General features: G+C 43.1%; 1 protein-coding gene across 1 annotated transcript in view; it reads right to left on the bottom strand.

The window, feature by feature from the left end:
* Window positions 1-4,968: 4,968 nt before the first annotated feature.
* The window catches only part of NCALD (neurocalcin delta), a 134,838-nt gene continuing 115,774 nt past the window's right edge, over window positions 4,969-24,032 (bottom strand). Inside the window, exons 3-4 of the mRNA XM_073679681.1 lie at window positions 13,898-14,003; window positions 4,969-8,910 (exon numbers count right to left, since the gene is read on the bottom strand). Of these exons, the coding sequence (XP_073535782.1) occupies window positions 8,813-8,910; window positions 13,898-14,003 (204 nt within the window). The 3' untranslated portion in view covers window positions 4,969-8,812. The remainder of the gene's footprint in view (window positions 8,911-13,897; window positions 14,004-24,032) is intronic.

Genomic DNA, 24,032 nt, shown 5'->3' on the forward strand with positions numbered 1-24,032 from the left:
TCTTCACATTTCATGATGCCTTGCACACATTCAAGGCACCCAGTGTCAGAGGCAGCAAAATAACTCCTAAATATCGTTGAACCTCCACCATATTTGACTGTAAGTACTGTGTTATTTTATTTGTAAGCCTCATTACATTTACAATAAACAGTTGAATGATGTGTTTTACCAAAAAGCTCTATCTTGGTCACTTCTGTTCCCAATATGCCTGCTGGCCCTCTAAAAATAGCGGAGGCTACCTGCTGGCACCCTATAAATACTAGTAATGCAAAAAAGAAAATTTTACCACCTCAGATGGATAAATTATATTGCCGTAGCGATATACGGCTATGCAAAGCATAGTCGACTAATGGCCCTCCAAAAATGCTGAGTGAGGGCCAGCTGCTGGACCTCTAAAAGTTGAGTGAGGGCCACTGAATGGCCCTCTGACAATAGTGACGGTCACCTGCTGGCTCTCTAACAATAGTGAGGGCCGACTGATGGCCATCTAACAATAGTAAGGGCCGCCTGATGGCCCTGAAAAAAAATGGGACTTTCAGATTCCCTCCTTCATAAATGAAACAGGATGTGTCGGATCATGTCTCACACACCACATGGCCAGATAAGGTATTAAAATGTTAAAATTACATTTACTGGTGAATATTTTTTTCACTGTTGAAAGCAATGCGAATGTGCAAAAAGGTGAGGAGGAGCATTTTTTTTCTCTTATTTTTTTTTTGCCGTACATACAAGTCATTATCCTGGAAAGAATGTTTCTTAACATTCTTTCCAATAAAATCCATTTTATCTAAGGTTTTGTTTGTTTTATTGTCAGTCCGAAAAAGTGGTGTAATACTCTGACAACATTGTTCACAGCAGCGACCTGGGATTCATAGATGCTTCCAGGGGTCTTCCCCATGCTGTTCCCATGTCCTTTCAGTGCTGTTTCCATCGATTTGACCAATTTTTAGACCTCCTCCAGACCTCCAAGGGGAGCCGCCGGAAAAAAAGCTTGAGTTTCCCATTGACTTCCATTATATTCGTTACTCGGATTAAGCACCCGAGCATTGCGATTTGCTCTACCCAAGTAATGAGTACCCGACCATTTTAGTGCTTGCTCATCACTATTCTTAAGGATATTGGCAGTATATTTGGGGTCATTGTCTTTCAGCATAAATTTGGAATCAATCAGACGCCTCCCTGATGGTATTACATGTTGGATAAGTATCTGCCTGTATTTCTGAGCATTGAGGACATTATTAATCCTGACCAAATTCCCAATGCCAGTTACTGAAATGCAACCCCAAACTTACAGTACCATCCACTGTGCTTCGCTGTTAGTTGCAGTATAGTACTGCTCTCAGGCATTGGGCGAACAAACTTCCTTATGCTACAGCCAAATAGTTCACATTTTGACTCATCAGTCCAGAGCTCCTACTGTAATTTTTCTGCACACCAGTTCCTATGATTTGATACATTGTTGAGACACTTGGCCTTGTCTCCATGTTGACAGTATGGTTTTTAGCCGTAATTCTTCCATGAAGACCACTTCTGCCGAGACTTCATCGAACAGTAGATGAGTGTAGATGGGTCCCACTGGTTGCTTTCAATTCTGAGCTGATGGCACTGCTGGACATCTTTCAATTTTGAAGGTCAATAACATTATGTGTCTTCTATCTGCTGCACTAAGTTTCCTTGGCAGACCACTGATTCTACAATCCTAAAAGTTGCCTATTTCTTGGTGTCCTCAATGCTGAGAAATATGCACAAATACCATGCAATACCATGAAGGAGGTTTCAGATTGGCTCCACGTTTATTCTGAAGCAAGGCAACGACCGCAAACCAATGTCAGTAAGAATGTCTTCAGTGTTAAGAAGAACAAGGAGACCTAGAAGTGATGATATGGCCCCACAGAGCCCTGATCTCAACAGTATCGAGTCTATATGAGATTACATGAGGTGACAGAAGGATTTATACAAACTACATCCACAGAAGATCTGTGGTTAGTTCTCCAAGATGTTTGGAACAACCTCCCTCCGAGTTCCTTCACAAACTGTGTACAAGTACGGTACCTAGAAAAATTGATGAAGGCAAAGGGCGATCACAGCAAATATTGATTTGATTTAGTTTTCTCATTTGCTCATTCACTTTGAATTTTGTTGACTAATAAAAAAATAAATTATTAACACTTCTATTTTTTAAAGCTTTCTTACTTTGCAGTATTTTTCCACTCCTGCCTAACACTTTTGCACAGTACATTTGAGGCATTCTCTTCAAAGATGTAAGCCGGATGTCAGGATCAAACAGCCTAGCTAAACTAAAGAAAAAATAATAATTCTGCCACGCACCAAAGGGTGGAAAATAAAAAAAACATCTGTAAATTTGTGGCAGGAAGCAACTATGTTGACTCACACTCTTTAAAGAGAAAGTCTGTCTTCTCAACCACTTTGTAATTATTCCATGGCAATGGACTCAAGTTTGCAAACAGTCTTAATTAAAAATCTGATATATAGCCCAGTCCTTTCTTATCTAACTTCTTGGCTTCCCATATCCTTACATGTGTGGTGCGAGATGAGCAGCTTTAAAGAAAAGCATAATTTTACTAAGCTTTGTTGGGAGTTGTTAATGCTCTATGGCCCTGATGCATCAAGTTTGGTGTTTTGTAGACCAGTCTTCATGAATGGTGCACTGGCGTAAGAAGCTCAAAATTCAAAAAGAGGTCTGCACTTCTTTATGAATTTGGCGCATATTTCCACAGTAAGAAATATTCTCCAAGTCAGCAGTCCATTTCGGTCATAATTTGCTGCGAATTGTTGGCATAAATTATGATTCATTTGTTGGATTGATTTTGCCATGCTCCCTCTTGGCTAAGCTCTGCTGCCTTTTCAAAAAGATGTCGGATCCGGCCAAGCCTGGCATAAAAATGCCAAAATTCTCAACATTTTTATACAATTTTGAGTTGCAAAAACATTTTGAGACATTTCCAACAGTTTTAAACCGGAAAACTGTTGGAAACGGGTGGATGAATCGGGACTTATGTGTATATTTGCAGCCACCCAGTGGATGTGATATGGATTGCGGTTAGTTGAGGGTTTTGCTTTCATGACATAAAATTGCGTTAAATTGGTATTGTGTGAAAAAAATATTTTTTTTATTGCTGACAGAGAAATGGGTGGGTTTTAGGGTAGTATTTTATGGAATATTGGAGCAATGGGATTTGCATCTTGTAAAAATAAAAATAATTTGTATCATGAGGTATTGTAGTCCATAACAGAATTTGCCAAAAGGTAATGGTGGACCCAACTGTTGTTTTGTTTACAGCTCCAATACAAACCTATGTGTCTCCCTGCCAACAGACTATGGACAAGCACTGTGTAGTCTCATCCTGCAGTCATAATCCTTTCCAATTTTCTCCCTACTTCTTGCTTGTCTTTAATATGTATATTGGTAAGAAGCAAGGGACAGATGCAAGGGAATATTATTGCAGGATCAGACTACAAAGTGTTCGTTTGCAGTCTGTTACCATGGAAACACATAGGTGTTTATCTCAGTTTCATAAATGATCGATTTTTTAATTAGGACATTTTGCAAAGTTGCTTCCGTTGTTATTTCATTTGTGTTGGAGCAATAATTCTAGTTGCCAAGTTACAAAGAGATGATTTGAATAAATACGTTTGGAAAAGAAGATAAAGCACTGGGCGAGATGGATCTCTGCTTTCTGTACTGGATTTTTTCTTCAGGAACTAAGGATTCACAACACTGTATATGGAGTCTTTCTGAGAGACATGTAGTCTCTAGAGCTTTTTACCAAAAAGTCCTATAAGCACAAAATGTCCCCATGTTGGAGATATGCCATACATGTCAACAGTCTGGATTTTGGACAGGAAGTCACACAAACCATATTAAAAAGTGTTCAACAACCCCATGCCCAAAAGTAGGCTGTTTTGGAAATGTTCCATAGTATTTTGAAGGAGCTCCAGAGTAGTTCTGGGGTGGGACTTAAAGGGGTTGTCGCATTTTCTATCTTTAGGAGTGCACTGCTCCCCTGTCTCCCAACTTCCTGTTTGCCGGGTGGCGGTGCGCTCCAAATAATTGACAATTTGAACCATCGGCATGGCTCATGGCTGGACCAGTCACTGGCCTGAACTGTGTGCTCTCCCATGGTGAAAGCAGAGGTTATCTTGCCTCTGCAGCATCATAGGAGCTAAGGAGCATTGAAGCTGACCAGATCCTGTGATCCAAGAAAGCAAAGAGCTTGCAAACGTTGTGCTCCTTGCCTGATAGGCGGCAGAGGTGGTCAGTAAACTAGGCATTATTTTTAATAGGAAGTAAATTGCAAAGTTACTTAATTTTACAAGCACTTTGCAATTTTACCCATTTAAGATGACACAACCCCCTTTAAATGTTTGTAAGTATGAATATTCTGACAAAGAAGCAATGCTTTTAGAAGAGAATATACTCCATAATATGGAATGCATCTTATTTTTACCTAGTTGGATAAAACCCGATGGACATAGTGGTACAGTATAGACTCTCAGACTTTTATCGGTGCCATATAACGACTGTGTACGACTTGTAATATGGCCATGTGCATGAGACCTTACGAAAAGAATTGCAGACTGACAAATAGCTGTTTATTCCTCATTCACTTCATATATATCCCATTAAAAGAGAAAAAAAACAACTTTGTTTCCTTTATTTTTGTAAATGAATATTTAATTTTTTTTTTACTTAAGAAAAAAAAAACAGCTAAGTAATATGTCATTTATGTAAACTTCAAAACCACATTATTTTTTGCATACCAGAAATATTCACAGTTTGGAAAATGATATGTCATGCATTAGAAACTCTGCAGCTGAATCGTTTGACATTACAGAATCCTTGCAATGATAAGCGAGAAAAGTAACAAGTGAGGGAAAGGGGGAAGGTTGTCTTTCAGGTCCGGGTAAGGTAATGATGAAGTCACATATTTCTCTGGAAGAATTAGGTAGATTTCATGTCCTTTTATTATAACCATCTTTTTTTTTTAAAGCTTGTCATTTATACTTAATAGTAGAAAAAAAATGATTTTGCAATAAGTCATGCTCACATGAATTATACACGTGTTAGAATCCCATATGGTAAAGCATAAAACCATCATTGGGTTGCTTTAAGTAAATATTTGATCCAAATTCACAAGACATTTACAAAATTTTCAAATACGATAAAAGTTACAGGGTGTACAAAGTGGGGAACGCTACTCGGAAAGGGTCAACTAGAAAGAACTACAGGTCTGTACTACACAGGATGGAGCACAATGATATGAGGCAACCGTCCGATTAATTGTAAATTCATGGAACGATAGAAGAAACTGAGCGGGGTAGTGGAGGGAGGCGTGCATAGCAAAGAATCACATGTTAGTTGACGGATTACACAACATGACTCTCTGCACTCTCTTAGTGAAGGACCTCATTCGGAGCAGTGCGGTGGTAACTCCTAGTAGTGAATCAGCTACTATTTTAGAGAACAATGAGGGTTGCTACTTTTTATCTACTTGATATGACCAAGCACTAAATATGCTCATGTGCAATGTACATTGGAGAGATTTATCATTATATTCACGCCACATTTTCGGAAAAAATTACAAAATATTCATAATATATATATATATATATATATATTCACCAGGTCTCCAAAGTATAAAAATTTTATTCTCCATATTTCTACCTTATGTTTTGTGTCCAAACAATAGTCATGTTCACGTTGTGTTGATAAATATAGTGCAATGTATTGGGGTAGAGATGGGTACGCCACTGGCCTCCAAGATTCTCTCTTCTTCATAGCTGCAGGCAAATAGGGTATTTGTGAACTCTATATGGATACCGTTGTTGAGGACACGTATAAACAAACATCCCCCATCCTATCCATTCATGGTGGCCTTAGGATCAAAGTTTAATATAGAGTATATTGAAAAGTTGATTTGTTCAAACACATGAGCCCATACTTGTCAACTCTTACGGAACGTCAAGGAGGATCCAAAAGAAAAGGGAAGCCTCCCTGGACTCTTGGAAGAACTGGCCAATCTCCTAGGCAACTCTGAAGCCTTCTAATTTCTCCTGGCAAGCATTACTTCTGGAAAGTTACGCCTGCGGAGAAAATTGGGAAGGGGTTGGAGGGGACTATACCTGAGAAAGCAATGTGGCTGCGGCAAGAAAAAAAATGAAGAGCGTCCTCCCTAAAGAGCAGGTTCAGAAGTTGGCAAATATGCATAAATCCAATATGTAGAAAGCACAGAACCTCATCAATGTATTGCAAGAAATAAACTGATTTTCTCAAGAAAATGCATTCTGTGTGGACGACAAAGCCACAAATCATATCAGATTTCATGTTTCCATCTACACTAGATCTCTTAAAGCTGATAAGTAATGGGCAGCTTTGCAGCATAGCACACTGTTACATTGTTGGCCGAGTGTTATTCTCAAAAATTGCAAGTTATTACCTACACATTTCAAATTATCATCTAATTTCCAAACTCCATTCTCAGGAACGGTGGTGGTGGAACTTCTCAGGAACGGTGGTGGTGGAACTTCTCAGGAACGGTGGTGGTGGAACTGCTCAGGAACGGTGGTGGTGGAACTGCCAAGAATGTGGTTCTAAAAATCCGTCGGAATGCAGCATAGACCAAGCATGTGTAGTCTATTTTACTGCCGAAGAAAACAAAGCGCTGTACTCGGCATTCCCTGGCTGTCCATAGACAATGAATGGACCAAAAACACACATGTGCAGCCTCTGCTTCATTCCAATGATGCATTTCAGAGTCCTGTTCTCAGGCCCACTCCCATTAATCTGGTCCCCAATGAGCCCAACCCTGTAGATCAATGACAACTTGCGCATTGGAAATAACACTTTAAAGGGTTTGTCTGGGATTTGAAAATTGAGCCTGAGTTGTAATTTTTTTTAGAATCATAGAAAATCCCTTTAAAAGCCACTCCACAAACAGTTGGTATTAATAGTTATCGTATAGTCAATTTCAATGGTAGGGAAATGAAAAAAAAATAATTTGTGGAACATAACTACTATTGTGGAAGGATTGCCATTATTTATATTTCTTAAGTCAGTAAAACCAAATGGTGATACATATTTTTTTCTAATCTGATTTCTTTTTTCATTTTTTATTTTATTTGCTGCACATGATTATGGGGACGACCGTCTTGCCTTAGCTGATGTTAACAGCATTCAAAGAAATGTTGTAAAGCAGCCACGTGAGCAATCGGAGACATCACACTGGATATGTTCATTGACTTCTATGAGAGAGTGCTGTGGCCATGCTCTGTGATCTGTGCAGAGGTCATTGTGCAGAGAGGGGGAGGAAGTGAGCTGTGACCATTACTTAGTGTGACTAATGTGATTTTTTTGTTGTCTATATATAGGTGATACTTGATGACACATTCCTTTCAAAAAATATATTGTTTAGAAGAAATCAAAAGAAATGAGGGAACTGCCATGGGCACATTTCTAGTTCCGAAATATCATTCTCAGTCTGCTTTAAATCCATTCAGTCGCTAGTCTGACAATCTACGTGGGTTGTTTTTTTCTGCATCAGTCCTATAAGGATAGAAGCATAAAGGAGACCATGGCGGGAATTACTCATTGCTACTTGTTAGTTTTCTCTCTTCAAATGGTCACATATTAGGGCTCAACTAACATTTGGCTGAGGGTCACCTTCCGATCAACTGGTACTTTCCTAGAGAAAGGGATCAAAATAGCTTTTCTCAGTTTGGTCTCATCAAGGTGGCCATTTTTGTGGAAGGACCACTAGTGTACTTATTTCTAGAAATGAAGAAATTGGTGGTTGATGAATCATTCAATTTGTATTATGAAATGACGAGAAACATCATGCTATACTCCAATACTAGGCAAAAACACACATCCAGTCCTGCCATTGAAATGCATCAGTAATGCAGCTGAGTGCTATTAAAATAGTCAATGTACTAATGCGTCACATCCCAAATTCGCAGCATCCCTGTGCCACCAGTTTGTGCCAAACTGTGCAAAGTTTGCAGCCTCCAATTTTTTATTGCAGTTATTGCATAACGTACTTATCTGATATTAACCTTTCATCTACTTGGGTTGTTTGCAACTATGTAAAAAAATAATACTTATGAGACTAGACCTTATATATGAGCTAGGATCTATGGACCCTTAGGCACAAGGTAATGACTATTCTTGCCTCTATGATGTCGGAAGTCCCTAGTGAAAAAGTATTGATTAACTATGATTGCCTCCATTGAGAATGGGTCTTTTTGTGTTTAGGTTGAAGATACTCAGCAATGCTGTGGCACTCACCAATGCAGGTACTTTCGTAATCCACATAAATCACTGATCTCCAACCTATAGTTCTCCAGCTGTTGCAAAACTACAGCTCCCATGAGCCTTCTGAAAGCCAAAGCTTGGAGACCACTGATGGAAAATATCACATCCTGTTCTTCCATCTGCAAACGTAGGCTAAAACAATTAAGAAGTTACTGATTTAGGCGCATGCCAATTCTTAAAAACAGTCTCCAAATATTTGTTTGTGAGCTCCAAAAAAAAAAGTCCTTAGGTTATGGCGGAAATCTGCGTTATCCATTTACATAGTAAAATGGCAAGAATACCCGGCGCAAACGTACAGAAAGTGTCCCAACGGTGACAACATTCATCATTCTTTGTCATCCAAACGAAAGATATCATACAAGGAAGTAGATATGTTTGGCCATAACGTGTCAACACCACAACAAATTTAATTTTGGCAAAATTAAACAAAAAATAAAAATTGATGGGGTTTTATCCAAAAAATAAAATAAAATAAAGTGTTCAGAACTGTCCGGCACTGCTTGGGTCACACTGAAGTAGGCGGACGATTGATGGATCGCTTTTTGCCCCTCTGATAAACTCCTCCAGTGACAGTTTCCCTGAAAACAAGCAAAACAATGGTTGTTTACTTTAAGAATAACCATCATTTAATTTTTTTTGTTTCATAAATCAATAGTGCCATCTTATCAGAAAAATCTCCTTCTTTCTCCACCTGGATTAATCTCTCACTCTCAGTTCATGGGTAAAATCTCTTTTCAGTGAAGACAAATTTTTCTCATTACTGAAATTGGAGATGGCAGTTGGTGCTCATAACATTCTATGGAGGGGAAGTCGGGAGGTAATAGATACAGACACAGACATTCTACTGCAAGTTCTCCTGAAACGACAGTTACACTTTAAAATATGATAAACAGACTTGGAAATGTCTAAAGGGTTGTTAGTTTTCAAGGGATCTTCCAAAAATTCAATAAAATGGCCTCTGTCATGTAAATCAACCCAAAGCAACCCATACTAGTTACGTGTCAGGACGGGATGCAGTCTGAAAAAACACAGCTCACGAGACCTGTGTCTAAACTGACAGAGGAGATGTATGGTTAAGGACACATACTGGTGAGCTGCCGGAGAAGGGTTGTGACAGGAGAAGTAATAAACCTTCTCCTCGGTTGACTAAACAACATGGATTTTTTTCTCTTTTGCTCAGTCAGCCGAGGAGAAGATTTATTCCTTCTGCTGTCACACACTTCTTCAGCAGTACCTGTATGTGTACTTACCGTACAACTCCTCTGGAAGTTGAGACACAGGTCTTAGGAGCTGTGTTTCTTCACGTTTCAGCCCATCCTGACACGTGACAAGAATAGGTTGCTGTTTGAATTATGTGACGAGGTCATTTTATTACATCCTTGGAGAAACCCTTTAACACTATCAACCCTTTTAGACATTTCCAAGACTGTTTATCATATTTTAAAGTGTAACTGTCATTTCAGGAGAACTTGCAGTAGAAGGTCTGTGTCTGCTTCTAGTTCCTTCCTTCTCCTAATTATAATTTGAAAGGGTTGTCCAAGGTTAGAAAAAATATATATACTTTTTTTTTTTTAAACAGGGCAACTTTCATCTATGGTATTGCAGTTAAAGGGAATATGTTATCAGAAAGTGACCTATTGTTTAAATCATGTTTTTGTGTTAAATGTATTTTTATTTTTGCAAATTTTTTTTTTTCCCCATATCTAATCTCTAATTCTTCCTGTTCTTTCAGGAAATTCCCATGTAAATTTGCAGCAATAGACTCACCCCCTATATTTTGTATTGAAGCAACTAATGAGCATGTGCAAGGGGAGCAGGGTCAGCTGTGAATGGGGATCCTGTGTATAGAGGTGTTACCTACCATTGTAATCCTTTCTATTATGATACTGAGAATTCTGTAAACTCTTCTAGAAAGGACAGGAAGAAGAAGTCTAAAATAGCCCTAGTGGCCAGTGAGTGTGAAAATTGCAAGATTTCTAATTTTGCTTTATAATACAGATCGTGATATGGAAAAAAATACATTTAATCCAAAAACCTGATTAAAACAATAGGTCATTATCTGATCATGCAGTTATACATCCTTTGTATTAATAGAAATCCCTGAAAATTAGTTGATCACAGATCCCCACTGATCATCTTTAGTCTGCGGGGGAATCACGCAGAGTTCTGTTTCCCTGCAGGAGAATTGAAGCATTACACTATTCCATTATAATCGAGGGCCCTTTAGAGTGTGAGACAATATTTGGTATTAGTGTACCAACTAATAGACAAGAATCTCTCAGATTACTCAAATTCTCAGAACATGATATTTCAAAAATGAGTTTTCTAAACCGGACAATCCCTTTAACCCTTTAAGGTATCTTGTAGATGCTCTTATTTAAAGGGGTTGTCCACCTAATTTTTTTTTATTTTTTACTTTAATGCATGTATTTGGGGGCTTAAAATCATTTTTGCAATCGGGTTTTATTAAAAATTTTGCACCACTTTCCTTTCATCGCCTATTTTCCTCACTTTTTATTGCTAATTGCAGAGTGAGTTGACTGAGTATCCATCAGTGAGCTCGTTCTGACGGTCTGACTGGGAGTTTGTAATTTTTGAATCTGTCTTTTTCTGAGCTCCTCTCAGCTGATTTATGACCACAGACCAAACCAAAGTTGAATGTGCAAAGAAACAAAGAGCCTGTAAAAGCAAAACGGTCCAAAAGTTTGAATGAAACCCAGTTGAAAAAAATAATGCAAGCCCCAAATAAATGCATTTAACAAAAAAAGAAGATTGCGGCTAACCGCTTTAAAGTGCATACCATATGTCTTATATACTTCCCTGTAGCATTTTTACATAATACACATTGTTAAGAGCTCCTGCACTATTTCACCATAAGGAGAGTATTATTCTTGTGTCCCTTCATTCATTTGAATATGAAAAGAGCTGTACTAGGATTACTTTGGGAATTTCTGCAAATCGGAACTAGGACTGTCAACCTTGCGTGACCCGCTACAAGCGCCCACGATCCTCAGCCTTCCGAATGCTGACAAGCTCTGAATAATTCAGAACATGGTGAAACCTGTGGGTTTATCGAGCCTCTGCTGAAATCGCTACTTAGAAACAGATATTGCACGCATCAGCCAAGGTAACTGGGGCACCGGCTTTTCTGAGTAAGGATTACACAGTTTTATATAATTAAGGTTAACGGCACAAAGGTAATACACATTCAGCTGAACTGCCCGTGTTCACCCTAAAGAAAAAGAACATTAAAAACACAGACCACCCTAAACTCACCAAGAAACATTTTGTACCAGAGCCCAAGTACAGATAATGTATTTAGAGGTAATTTAGTAGGTTTACTATAATGATACAGTTACTACAATGGGTGTCTTCCTCTACCACCGATTGCCCTGTCGTACGACATTCACACTATCTGTCTCTCATTAATAGTTGATCAAACACCTAAATAAGATTCAAATAAACACACATCTTTGCAGGATTAAGAGGCTCATTGTGGCTGCAGAGAGTGTGACGTGAATGTGTTCTTTTTTTTACTTTTGAAATGATGAACCCCTAAATATTGAGTGATATATCTCCTCATCCTGCCCTCTCTCTGTCAGTGTCCCCCAAACCTCCGCCGTCCTGGGAACCCTACTCTTCTTCATTTATACCTTTGGCCTGGAGCAACACATAAAGACCCATGGCTTCCATTACCACCTATACGGTGATGATGCTCAGATCTAACTCTCTGGCCCAGATGTCACCTCTCTGCAGTCTAGAATACCAGAGTGTCTATCAGCCATATCCTCCTCCTCTTCTCGCTTCCTAAACACCAATGTGGACAAAACTGAACTCCTCATCTTTTCTCCATCTCACCTAGCTCCCCTATCCAATCTATTTATCATAATAATTGAGATCACACTTTCCCCTGTACCGGAAGTCCGCAGCCTCAGAGTAAACCTTGACCCTTCCCTGTCCTTCAAATCGCACACCCAAGCTCTTACCACTTCTTGCTGCCTCCAACTCAAAACTATTTCCAGAATTCGTCCCTTTTTCAATCTTGAAAATGTTATGGCAGTAGTCAAGGCAGGAGATGATGAGGGCATGCACTATCTTCCTCTGTGGCCTCCGTGCTAACACTCTCACACCTCTCTAGTCCATCTTCAACTCAGCTGCCCGACAAATCCACCTCTCTCCTCGCTACTGCTCTGCTTCTCCTCTCTGCAAATCTTTTCATTGGCTTCCAATTCCTCAACGTATCCAGTTCAAATTATTAACATTGACCTACAAAGCCATCCATAATCTATCTGCTCCATATATCTCCAAACTAATCTACCGATATCTTCCAGAACGTGATCTCCGGTATGCTTAAGACCTCCTTCTCTGCTGCACACTCGTATGTTCCTCACCAAATCGCCTCCAAGATTTCTCCTGAGTATCCCCATCCTCTGGAATTCTGTGTCCCAACATGTCCAATTATCCCCCACATTTGAAGCTTTCAGATGGAACTTGAAAACCCATCTCTTCAAAAAAGCTTACAGTGCACTGACCCCGTTGACACCTCACTGCCACCACCAGAGCTGCTACTGTCTCTTTCCACATTATCCTGTAATTTGTAAGCCCTTTTCCCTTTGTACCCATCTGTCATTTTGTTGATTGTAGTTTATATTTGTATTTTATATGTAAACCCTTTTTCACATCTACAGCACCATGAAATCAATGGTGCTCGAAAAATAAATAATAATAATATAATATCAACTCGTAATTTTATTTGTAACAGATATTCTTTGTTTATGTCAATACCAGAACTAGAGATGAATGGATTGATCAGCAGAGGATTGAGTTCAAGGATAATTTCCTGAAATTCGCAGTTCCATGCAAATTCGAACACTTTGCAATTCGATTAGCAAAAAAACAAAAATGTCTGGCTGCCATTTTGATGGACCATTTAGGTCCTCACCGCTCACCTGAATGGTCGTTGCCAGACGTCCGGTACTTTTCTTTCCTCCATTGCAAAAGGCATCACCGGTCTCTTCTATAGTGAAGAGGACAGAGATGCAACGCGCAATACCAGAAAGAAGAGGACCGGAAGGCTGGTAGCATATAGCAGGGCGGCCGGACAGGTAAACTGAGTATTAGATTTTTTTTGTTTTTACACCTTACATTTATTATGATTTAAGGTGTCGAGAGAATCAAATCTTGTGGAAAAATTTGGAGAGGCCGACGAATTTGAATGCCAGAAGATCCACTCATCACCAATGAACTATTGTTTTAATAGTGTCTAAAAAAACCCTGAAGAAAATCTTGTGATCCTCCTACTAGCCAGCATCCGCATCACATATTCTTCACGCCACAACAATGGCATTGCACTAGGCCGGCTAATCAAACAAGTGATCAATGATGCTGTTAGGTAAGAGGAGGTTCACTGGGCTCCTGTCTGGTGGCCACAGATTAATGACGCAGTTGCTGGACCAGGTCCTGCGAATCAGTTCACACCATCTCTAGTACTTCGGGACTGGACTTGTTAATTATCTATCTGAACACACTGGAAAATATAATAGTTGTGAATCGTGAGTGACATACCATCTCGGTTGGTATCCATTTGTCGAAATATTTTTTCCGTCCTTTTCTCAGGCGTAGACTCGTCCTCTGGCATTTTCATCACTGATGAAACCATCTTGTAGATCGCCTGTAAAATAGATTGTATTCATCACAATGCCAGGTAGTCATACTGTTGTATATAACCCTTTTGTGATAGGTGACACAAACCACCATATAGAGGGCTGGTATATCTCATAAATGATATATGCTGTCTCACCTACTAGTTTTTGTGAAACTTTGGGGGAAATTAAGGAGTCAATCGAAATAAAAATTAATAACAGGACAATATTAATTATAGGACACCACTTAGTAGACCACAAGACTGCAGAACGTAATGCAAAAAATGTGCTCAAATACAGACTTCAAAAAGTACCTCTATAAAAAACATATATTTTACTGCTCGTAGATCCTCAAATACTATGCCAATGTGAAATGATTTTCTTAAGAGTTAAGATATGTTTGCAGCACACCTCTCCTTCATTCTATATCACTCACGGGAAGTTATTATCAATACCTTTACAGGTATAATGGAGCAGCAGACCACTCACACTGCGTATAGGCATATTAGCTTATGTTACAATTGTCAGCTGTCTCCATTCACACAGTGGAGAAGAAGTTGATTTTCTGAATGAGTGCAGATGCTGCTGTGATCACAGGACACTATTAAGGTGAGACCACTGATTGTGCAGCGGATACTCTGGTAGTCACAAGATTTAAATTACAATGGCTGGGGGGAGTTTCAGATGGAAAGCCAGCCACACCAGTTAGATATTTCTCCAGATTTATCATATATCTCAAATGTCCCTATTTTTTTTTTAAAGAGCGGTTCCCTTCTTTTGGCTGAAATCTCTCTGTCACTCTTTTCCCCTTTACAGTCCCTAATTTTAAAATGATAATTCATAATTACAAGATATGTAAATTATTTTAGCTAAACCATTACTTTTTTCGTGTATAAGACAGTTAAAATGATTCTAGGGCTCTCACCAGAAACCCTGAGTTCTACTTTCTCCACCCACTCATAAAGTAAGCCCGTGAGTCCTACTTTCTCCACCCACTCATAAAGTAAGCCCGTGAGTCCTACTTTCTCCACCCACTCATAAAGTAAGTCCGTGAGTTCTAGTCTCTCCACCTACTTGTAAAGAAAGCCTGTAAATCCTACTTTCTCCACTCAGTCAAATCCAAATCTGAGTCCTACTTTCTCCACCCACTCATAAAGTAAGCCCGTGAGTCCTACTTTCTCCACCCACTCATAAAGTAAGTCTGTGAGTTCTAGTCTCTTCACCTACTTGTAAAGTAAGCCTGTAAATCCTACTTTCTTCACTCAGTCAAAACCAAATCTGTGAGTCCTACTTTCTCCACCTACTCATAAAGTAAACCTATGAGTTCAGCTTGTCATAAAGTAAGCCTGTGAGACCTACTTTCTCCGCACAGTCATAAAGTAAGCCTGTCAGTCCTACTTCCTCTACCCACTCATAAAGTAAGTTTGTGAGTTCTACGTTCTCCACCCACCCATAAAGTAAGTCTTTCAGATCTATTTTCTCTGCTTACTTGTAAAGTAAGTCTGTAAGTCCTACTTTCTCCACCCACTCATAGAGCAAGCCTGTGAGTCCTATTTTATCCACCCACTCATAAAGTAAACCTGTGAGTCCTACTTTATCCACCAACTCATAAGGTAAGCCCATTAGTTCTACTTTCTCCACCCACTCTTAAAGTAAGCCCGTGAGTTCTACTCTCTCCACCTACTTGTAAAGTAAGCCTGTAAATCCTACTTTCTCCACTTAGCCATAAACCAAACCCGTGAGTCCTACTTTCTCCACCTACTCATAAAGTAAACCTGTGAGTTCAACTTAATCCAACAAGTCATAAAATAAGCCTGTGAGACCTACTTTCTCCACGCAATCATAAAGTAAGCCTGTCAGTCCTACATCCTCTATCCATTCATAAAGTAAGTTTGTGAGCCCTACTTTCTCCACCCACCCGTAAAGTAAGTCTTTCAGACCTACTTTCTCTGCTTAATTGTAAAGTAACCTGTAAGTCCTATGTTAAGCGGGACTTGCGGATGTTGGCCATTATTTAGGAGAAACGGAGTCTGACCTGTGGAATCCGCCACTGCGTTGTTTAGGGCAAACTCAGCCCAAGGGAGAAATATCGACCAGTCATTCTGGTTGGCCGAAACAAAATGATGCAAGTATGTCACAAGCGTCTGGTTAGTGCGTTCCACCAGACCATTGGTCTCCGGGTGATAGGCAGTAGAGAGATTTAGTTCAATGCTGAGCAAATTACACAATTCTCTCCAAAACCGGGAGGAAAACTGTGGACCCCGATCACAGACAATCCTATCAGGCATCCCGTGGAGACGGAAAACATGACGAATGAACAGTACTGCCAGAACCCGGGAAGAAGGAACCCTAGGCAGAGGAACCAGATGAACCATCTTAGAGAAGTGGTCAGACACCACCCATATTGTCGTGTTTCCCCGTGACTTAGGTAGCTCAAAAATAAAATCCATCCCAACCAGCTCCCACGGTCTATGTGCCACGTGTAACAGATGAAGAAGACCAGATGGCCTCTGACGGGACGGTTTATTTCTCGCACAGGAGACACACGCTTGGACATATTCCTTAACGTCCTGTGACAACCGAGGCCACCAATACGACCGTTGGAGAAGCTCCGTGGTACGTTTGACCCCAAAATGACCTCCGACCTTAGAGGCATGTGCCCAGGACAGTACTTCATTCTGTAAATTAGGAGGAACGAACGTCCTCCCGGGAGGAACCTGGTTTAGGGACACTGGAGCCACTGTCCGCATACACTCTGGTGGAACAATGAGCCTGGGCTCGTCCTCGTCCTCAGCCGTATCCATAGACCGGGACAAAGCGTCCGCCCGAGGGTTCTTTTCCCCTTTTAAAAAATGAATGAAAAAATTGAATCGGGAAAAGAAAAGACACCACCTGGCCTGCCTCGGGTTAAGACGCTGCGCCGTCTGTAGGTATGAAAGGTTTTTGTGATCGGAATATACCACGAAGGGATGTTTAGCTTTCTCCAAGAGGTACCTCCATTCCGAAAAAGCCATTTTAATAGCCAGTAATTCTTTGTCACCAATCGTATAATTCTTCTCTGCTGGAGAGAAGGTCTTGGAAAAGAAAAAACATGGTCTTGTCCAACCCTGTTCATTCTTTTGAGAGAGAACCGCTCCTGCACCGACAGAGGAGGCATCGACTTCCAGGAAGAATGGCTTGTCCACATCCGGGTGATGGAGAATGGGAGCTTTAGAGAAATAGGATTTAATCTCCCGAAACGCCTCGGATGTCTCCTTATACCAATTCTTGGGATTGGCACCCTTCCGGGTTAAAGCGGCTAAGGGAGCCACCAGTGTGGAAAAATGTGGTATGAACTGCCGGTAGTAATTAATAAAGCCCATGAAGCGTTGTACCGCTTTAAGAGAATGGGGCTCCTGCCAATTCTGTACCGCCACCAACTTTTGTGGGTCCATGGCCAATCTCTTACTGGATATGATGTAGCCCAGGAACGGTAGAGACTCTCGTTCAAACTGACACTTCTCCAGCTTACAGTATAAAGAATTTGCTCGCAAACATTCAAAAACCCTGCAAACATCCTCTCTGTGTGTGGAGAGGTCCGGGGAAAAAATAAGGATTTCGTCAAGATAGACTACCACGGAAGATAGCAGCAAATCCCGAAAGATATCATTGACAAAATCTTGAAAAACCGCCGGGGCATTGCATAACCCGAAAGGCATGACGAGATACTCGTAATGACCATCACGAGTGTTAAAGGCTGTTTTCCACTCGTCACCTTCACGGATTCGCACAAGGTTATATGCCCCTCGCAGGTCCAATTTAGTGAAGATGTTAGCCCCTCGCAACCTGTCAAATAGTTCAGAAATCAGGGGTAGGGGGTATTTATTCCTGCGATGGCATTTAGTCCTCTGTAATCAATGCAGGGACGTAAATCACCCTCTTTCTTCTGGATGAAGAAAAACCCCGCTCCCGCAGGAGAAACCGATTTCCTGATAAACCCCCGGGCCAAGTTCTCTTTGATATAGTCAGACATGGCCTGGGTCTCGGGTATAGCCAGAGGGTAAACCCTACCGCGAGGAGGCTCCGTGCCGGGGACCAAATCAATAGGACAGTCATACGGTCGGTGGGGAGGTAGAGTCTCTGCACCCTTTTTGGAAAAAACGTCCGCAAAACTCCGATATTGTACAGGCAGAGCGGACAAGTCGGGAGAAGGCTCAGAGACTACCCTCCGGGCGGCTGTAACCATACATTGAGGCACACAGTTCTTACCCCAGGAAGAAATTCTTCCTGTACTCCAATCAATGTGTGGCGTGTGACAACGTAGCCAAGGGAGACCCAATAGCACCTCATCTAATCCCCCGGCGATAATAATGAAGGAGATAACCTCCCGGTGACTCTGAGGAAACGATATGGTGAGGGGGGCTGACTGGTGAGTGATTTGTGTGTCCAGCAGAGCACCGTTGACCACCCTGATGTTCATCGGCTTTGGCAGTAACTCCATAAGGATGGCATGCCTCTGGGCAAATGTTGATGACAAAAAATTGCCATCGGCTCCAGAATCCACCCACGCCCTGGAATTAACCATGGTTGTCCCGAAGGACAACGTCACCTCATACAATAATTTGGAGGGAGAAACCCCAGAATCTAACACACCCCCTCCAACGGTGGTTAGACCCCTTCGTTTCCCGACCGCTTGGAAACCTTTTTAACGGGGTACTCCAAGAGATGTGCAGGTCGAAAACGAGGGGACTTAGACTTAGTCCGGGATATATCCATAGCCTCAGGCTCCGGGTCGGAAGTCACGGGTTTGGAGACAGGCCTAGAGAAAGAGGGTACCAACCGAAACCGAGGTCTAGAAACCTCCAGTTCTAACTTGCGTTCTGCATGACGCAGATCTATTCGGTTAGCGAGAGTAATTAACTCTTCCAGAGAGGTTGGGATCTCTCTGGTAGCTAGAGCATCTTTAATATGCCCAGCCAGCCCCCTCCAAAACACCAGGATTAGCGACCGCCCAGGCCAATCCAGTACCGCCGCTAAGGTTCTGAATTGGATGGCATAGTGGCTTGCGGTGGCCGAACCCTGGATCAGCGCAAGAAGCTTAAGAGCCGTATCATGCGTGACCTGAGGACCAAGGAATACACTCTTTAGGACCTTAAGGAAAAGACCCGCATTAGCCACTACTGGGTCATTCCGCTCCCACAGAGTAGCCCACTCCAGAGCCCGGTGGGAGAGTAATGAGATGACATATCCCACTTTGGCTCTTTCGGAGGGGAATCCTCCATCATCTCCAACTGAATGGATCATAAATTGATAAAACCCCTGCAGGATTTCCTGTCCCCAGAAAATTTCTCCGGGAGAGCAAAACGGGGTAATGGGACACTTGCAGCATTCACCGCAGCCGAGTTAACCAGATTGGCTGCTAGAGAAGCCGCCTGGGTAGCCACTGCAGTGATATCAGCGACCGGGGCAGCTTGTTCCAGAGACCTAAGTCTGGCCTCAAGTTGCTGTACATAGCGCTGCAGTTGCTGGTTGTCGGCCATGTTCGGCAAGACCCTGGCGCTCTGATACTGTTAAGGGGACGGTTGCAAACAACTTTATTATAATGGAATGCAACCGACCCCGGGGTCCGCAATGCAGCCAGGTGGACTGCTGCTGAACACTTTCCGGATGAGAAGGAAAGCATCCAACTTAAATGATAAACCCTTCCGTGTTACTGCACACGGGAACGGGTATAGCGGTTCGCTCAATCTCCGTTAACAGCACGGGAGATGTGCGACCGGGGAAGTAGCTGTAGCCCTGTTAACTACACAGGGACTACGCGGTGGGTGCTAGGATGCGTGTGTGATTCACGCCGGCGTGTAAGTGCTCTCAGCTACCGAACTGAGCAGAATCACACCACGTGGCTCACAGGCGGTACCGGGAATACGGCATCTGCAGACTGCTCGGGGTGTATGGCGACCCCCTAGTCGGAGCCAGTCTGGACGGCCAAGCTACCTGTCTATTTCCACTAGCCTGCCTATTTCCACTACACCTGCCTATTTCAAACTAAACCACACGTGGAGCTCTATAGGCCAAGAGTCCACACAACAGCATCACTGCTCAATGATCAGAGCGCGCCGCCATGTTTGTGGGTGGGCCTTTTAAAGATTAAGCCCTGCCCACCGTCGCACCATTGGTGACGTCACCCGCGACCAATCAGGCGGTGCCAGGTCACCGGATCAGCTGGCTCCCGAACCACCAATCACGGTCCGCCATATCACGGGCATGCTCAGTGCGATGCATCTTGGACTTAGACTGCCGGAGCCCTGACTCCCTCCGCAACCTATACTTCATATTGCTAGGCAAAAACACCCAATATACAACCTGTGCATCTTGTGCACTAGCTAGGTGTTGGGACCAGCAGTGATGCTGTGCAGCATCAGCCCTGGTTGGATCAGTAATAGGAGATCATAGAATCCACTGAAGATTCTGAACCCATTTCAGATCCAGCAACCGCCCGGCACCTAACATCCTACTTTCTCCATCTACTCATAAAGCAAGCCTGTGAGTCCTACTTTATCCACCCACTAATAAAGTAATCTTGTGAGTCCTAATTTTTCCTCCCAGACATAAAGTAGGCCCGGGAGTCCACCCACTTCTAAAGAAAAGAGTGAGTATGGGGACAGTGATGATGAAGATGTTCTTAAAGCACTGTGGAATTTCTGACACTACACTGTGTTCCAAATTATTATGTAAATAATATTTTCTCAGATTTTCCCAAATTACCTATATGAATTGCAGTCATTGTAATTTTCCAGTCAAATAACTATTAGAGTACAATTGAAAGGTTTTTGTACAAACTGCCTATGATAACAGTATATTTTTAAAAAAATAAAAAACTCAAACTGCACTCAAAATGCATGTTCCAAATTATTATGCACAGCAGAGTTTTCAACCTTTTCATTTTAATAAAGAACAAAAAAATGGTCATTTTTGAAATTATAAGCATTAGCAGGTTATTACAAACTGAAATCAAACAGTTTTCAACTCAAAACTTTATTCTAGGTGATGTTACATTTGCACATAGGACCGCTTGTTCGAAAGGAGCTTCTGAACTCTCTCGGCCAAGAAGTTAGATCAGCCTGTAGTGTGTTTTTCCACTTTAATTTTGGGGGTGACTCCAAATCCAGGCCTCCATTGGTTAATAAATTTGATTTCCATTGATGATTTTTGTGTGATTTTGTTGTCAGCACATTCAACTTTGTACAGAACAAAGTATTCAATGAGAATACTTCATTCATTCAGATCTAGGATGTGTTATTTAAGTGTTCCCTTTATTTTTTTGAGCGGTGTATATATATATATATATATATATATATATATATATATATATATATATGACGCGCCCCCTGGGCCAGTGTTGTTTGGGGGATACCCGGAGCCGGATCAGATGGGGGTTGTAGTCTCCGAGTGGCGGTGACCCGGTCCGTGCCCAGGGTGTCAAGCTCAGTGTGTGGCAGTCCTTATAGATGTTACTAGATGTTCTTTTATGTCAACTACGCCACCCGTTGAATTGCGGTCAATACGGCCGCCGCTGCAGCAGGGTCCGCTGAGGCTGGTGATGTGTGTGCAGCTCAGATAGTATAACCCCCAACGGGAGGGGTATAGCCTCAGGGGGTCAGGTGTAGAGGATGGTGGTTGTGGAGGTGCAGGGAGGATGGTAATGAGACTCAGAGTCGGGCTGTGCAGTTCAGGGTCTTTACTTACTGCTGTTGTTCTGGTCACTCCGGCCTTGAGTGACCGCCCGAGCCGTGCTGCGTCCACCAGGTCCTGGACTCGGCCAACTCCCAAGTAATTCTGGAGCGTGATCCTGAGCTCCCTTTCTGACGTTCCTTCTCTCTCTGGCCTTCCCCACCAGGGATCCACCTAAGTCCGGCTCCCTCGGGCCTCTTGTTGGTAAACCCTTGTCTCTGGGTTCCCTGACCCTATTCCTGGTCTGCCTTCCGGGTGGATTTAATGGGTGGTCGTGGCAGATCCTGCCCACGACCTCCGGTCTCTGGCTGAGGATTAGTGCCCTCCACCAGCTTGGGATCCGGTACCCTTGTGCCAACTCTTCACCCTCTGATCTAATCTTGGGTTCTTGGAGTTCTCTCTTCTCCCACTCTGGGTCCTTCTTTCTCCTCTCTCTCTCTGGGCCTTGGAGCTGCTCTTCTCCTCTGCTCTCTTCCTCTGACTGACTGACCAAACCTCTACAAAGACCCTGATCTAAGATGGTTCCCACCTTATATACTCCCTCTATGTGTGAGCTCAGGTGACCAGCACCCAATGAGCTCCTAGCATTACCCAGACTGCTCCCCCTATCTGCCCCTACACTACTGGGATGTTCCACCCCCCTCCCACTCCAGCCAGGGACAGACGCTGTCGTACCTGCACATTTCTCTAGTGGGAGTACCATTGGTCTGTCCCCCGGAAATGGGATGTATGTAATGCATGCAGCCTACTGAGCTCAGTTCCACACTCCATCCTTACCCGGGAGTGGAATATCACACCTCTGGCTTGAGGTGTAATACCCCTGTAGCAGCCGAATCCTCAGGGTGCTACATTCCCCCCTGGTAAATCACAGCACGTCCTCGGGCTGTAAGATACAAAAACATCCAAAACATACAATTATTTTTCATAAACATAAACATATCAAACATATAAAACATCATATATATATCTGCATAAAACTTTTCATATAAAACTTTTCATAAATAACATTCTTGCTTCTGGTTCCTCCGGTCACGGTGCAACTTGTGACCGGGTAAAGTGCGACAGTCTTTTCTTGAAAAACTCGGCTTTCCTATAAAACCAGTAGGGGGCGCTTTAGGAAGCGCAACTATATACAAGGGGAGGTATGGCCGCTCTCAGTCCTCGGCCAGGTAATGGGAATAGGGACACACGGGTTAACAGTTCACTCTTGTCCCAACGGGGACATATTTAAATCAGCAACAGTTCTTGGTACCCCGACGGGCAACTTTATACAGTCTCTCTCTACCGTACTTCAACGACGGCGTCCTCCTGCTCTTTCTTGTTGGTTGGTTTCAGTTTCAGACCCGTCCGGGTCCTCTTGCTCCTCCTCACACCGCAGCTCCTCCTCCGTCAGGCGATGCACATGGAGGGCGTAGGGTCCTTTGGCACACTTGTGCCGGGTGAAGGTGACCTCGTCCCCTACATACAGGTCACGACCTCTGTGTCCCTCCGGCAGATGGCTTTCTACGTCTCTGCGGGTCACAAAGACGTCGCCGGGGGTATGATGGTCTCTAATGAAGCCCCACCCATGCTGCAGGTTGAATTTTATCACAGTCCCGGTGGTACGGGGACCATGAGCTGCACGGGGATTCCTCCTGGTCCGGCTCTTCTGCTCCGCGCTCCTTATCTGTGCTTGCTGTTCCCGGACCCGCCTCTCTCTCCGTTCTTGCTCGAAGACTGCCAACTGCTGGCGGCAGCACTCCGCACGCTCAGCTGCGGCTGCCCGAGTTTCCTGAGTGAACCCCATGAGGTCTCCTCCGGTGGGGTCCCACTCGAACTGCGCTTCTTCCAGCGGGAGCGGGGTCCTCTTAACGGGCTTCGGAGTCGGAATCAGGGGCTCGCACATGGGCCTTGCTCTCTGGAGTTCCAGCTGAGTGTACTCCTGGGGCCATACAAAGGGCTGCCCATCCGGGCACGTATGCTGGGCGAATAGATCTTCACCCAGGTGCGGCACTCGAGATGTTGAGGGCGCGTTGATGGTAGCGGCGCCCGGGTTGACCAGGCCTTGCGACCAGGCTTGGGGCACCCTAAAGGCAAAGGGCACCGTAAGAACGGCGGCGCCCTGGGTTACTCGGCCCTGCGACCAGGCCGGTGGCTCCGCGGAGGTAGGGGGCGCTGTTGGAATAGCGGCGCCCGGGGGTACTAGGCCTTGCGACCAGGCTGATGGTATTTCCTGCTTGGCCACGCTCGAGGTCGAGGCGTGTGACGTCACAGGGGTCGCGGCCGCGGTTTCCGGTTGAGGCCTAGTCTGCGGCGGTGACGATGCAGCGACGGGCACGGCAGGGGGAATTTCGGGCTCTGCGACGGGG

This window comes from Phyllobates terribilis, unplaced genomic scaffold (assembly GCF_046119375.1).
Source record: "Phyllobates terribilis strain yellow unplaced genomic scaffold, ASM4611937v1 Scaffold_4__5_contigs__length_816908805, whole genome shotgun sequence".
Classification (NCBI taxonomy): domain Eukaryota; kingdom Metazoa; phylum Chordata; class Amphibia; order Anura; family Dendrobatidae; genus Phyllobates; species Phyllobates terribilis.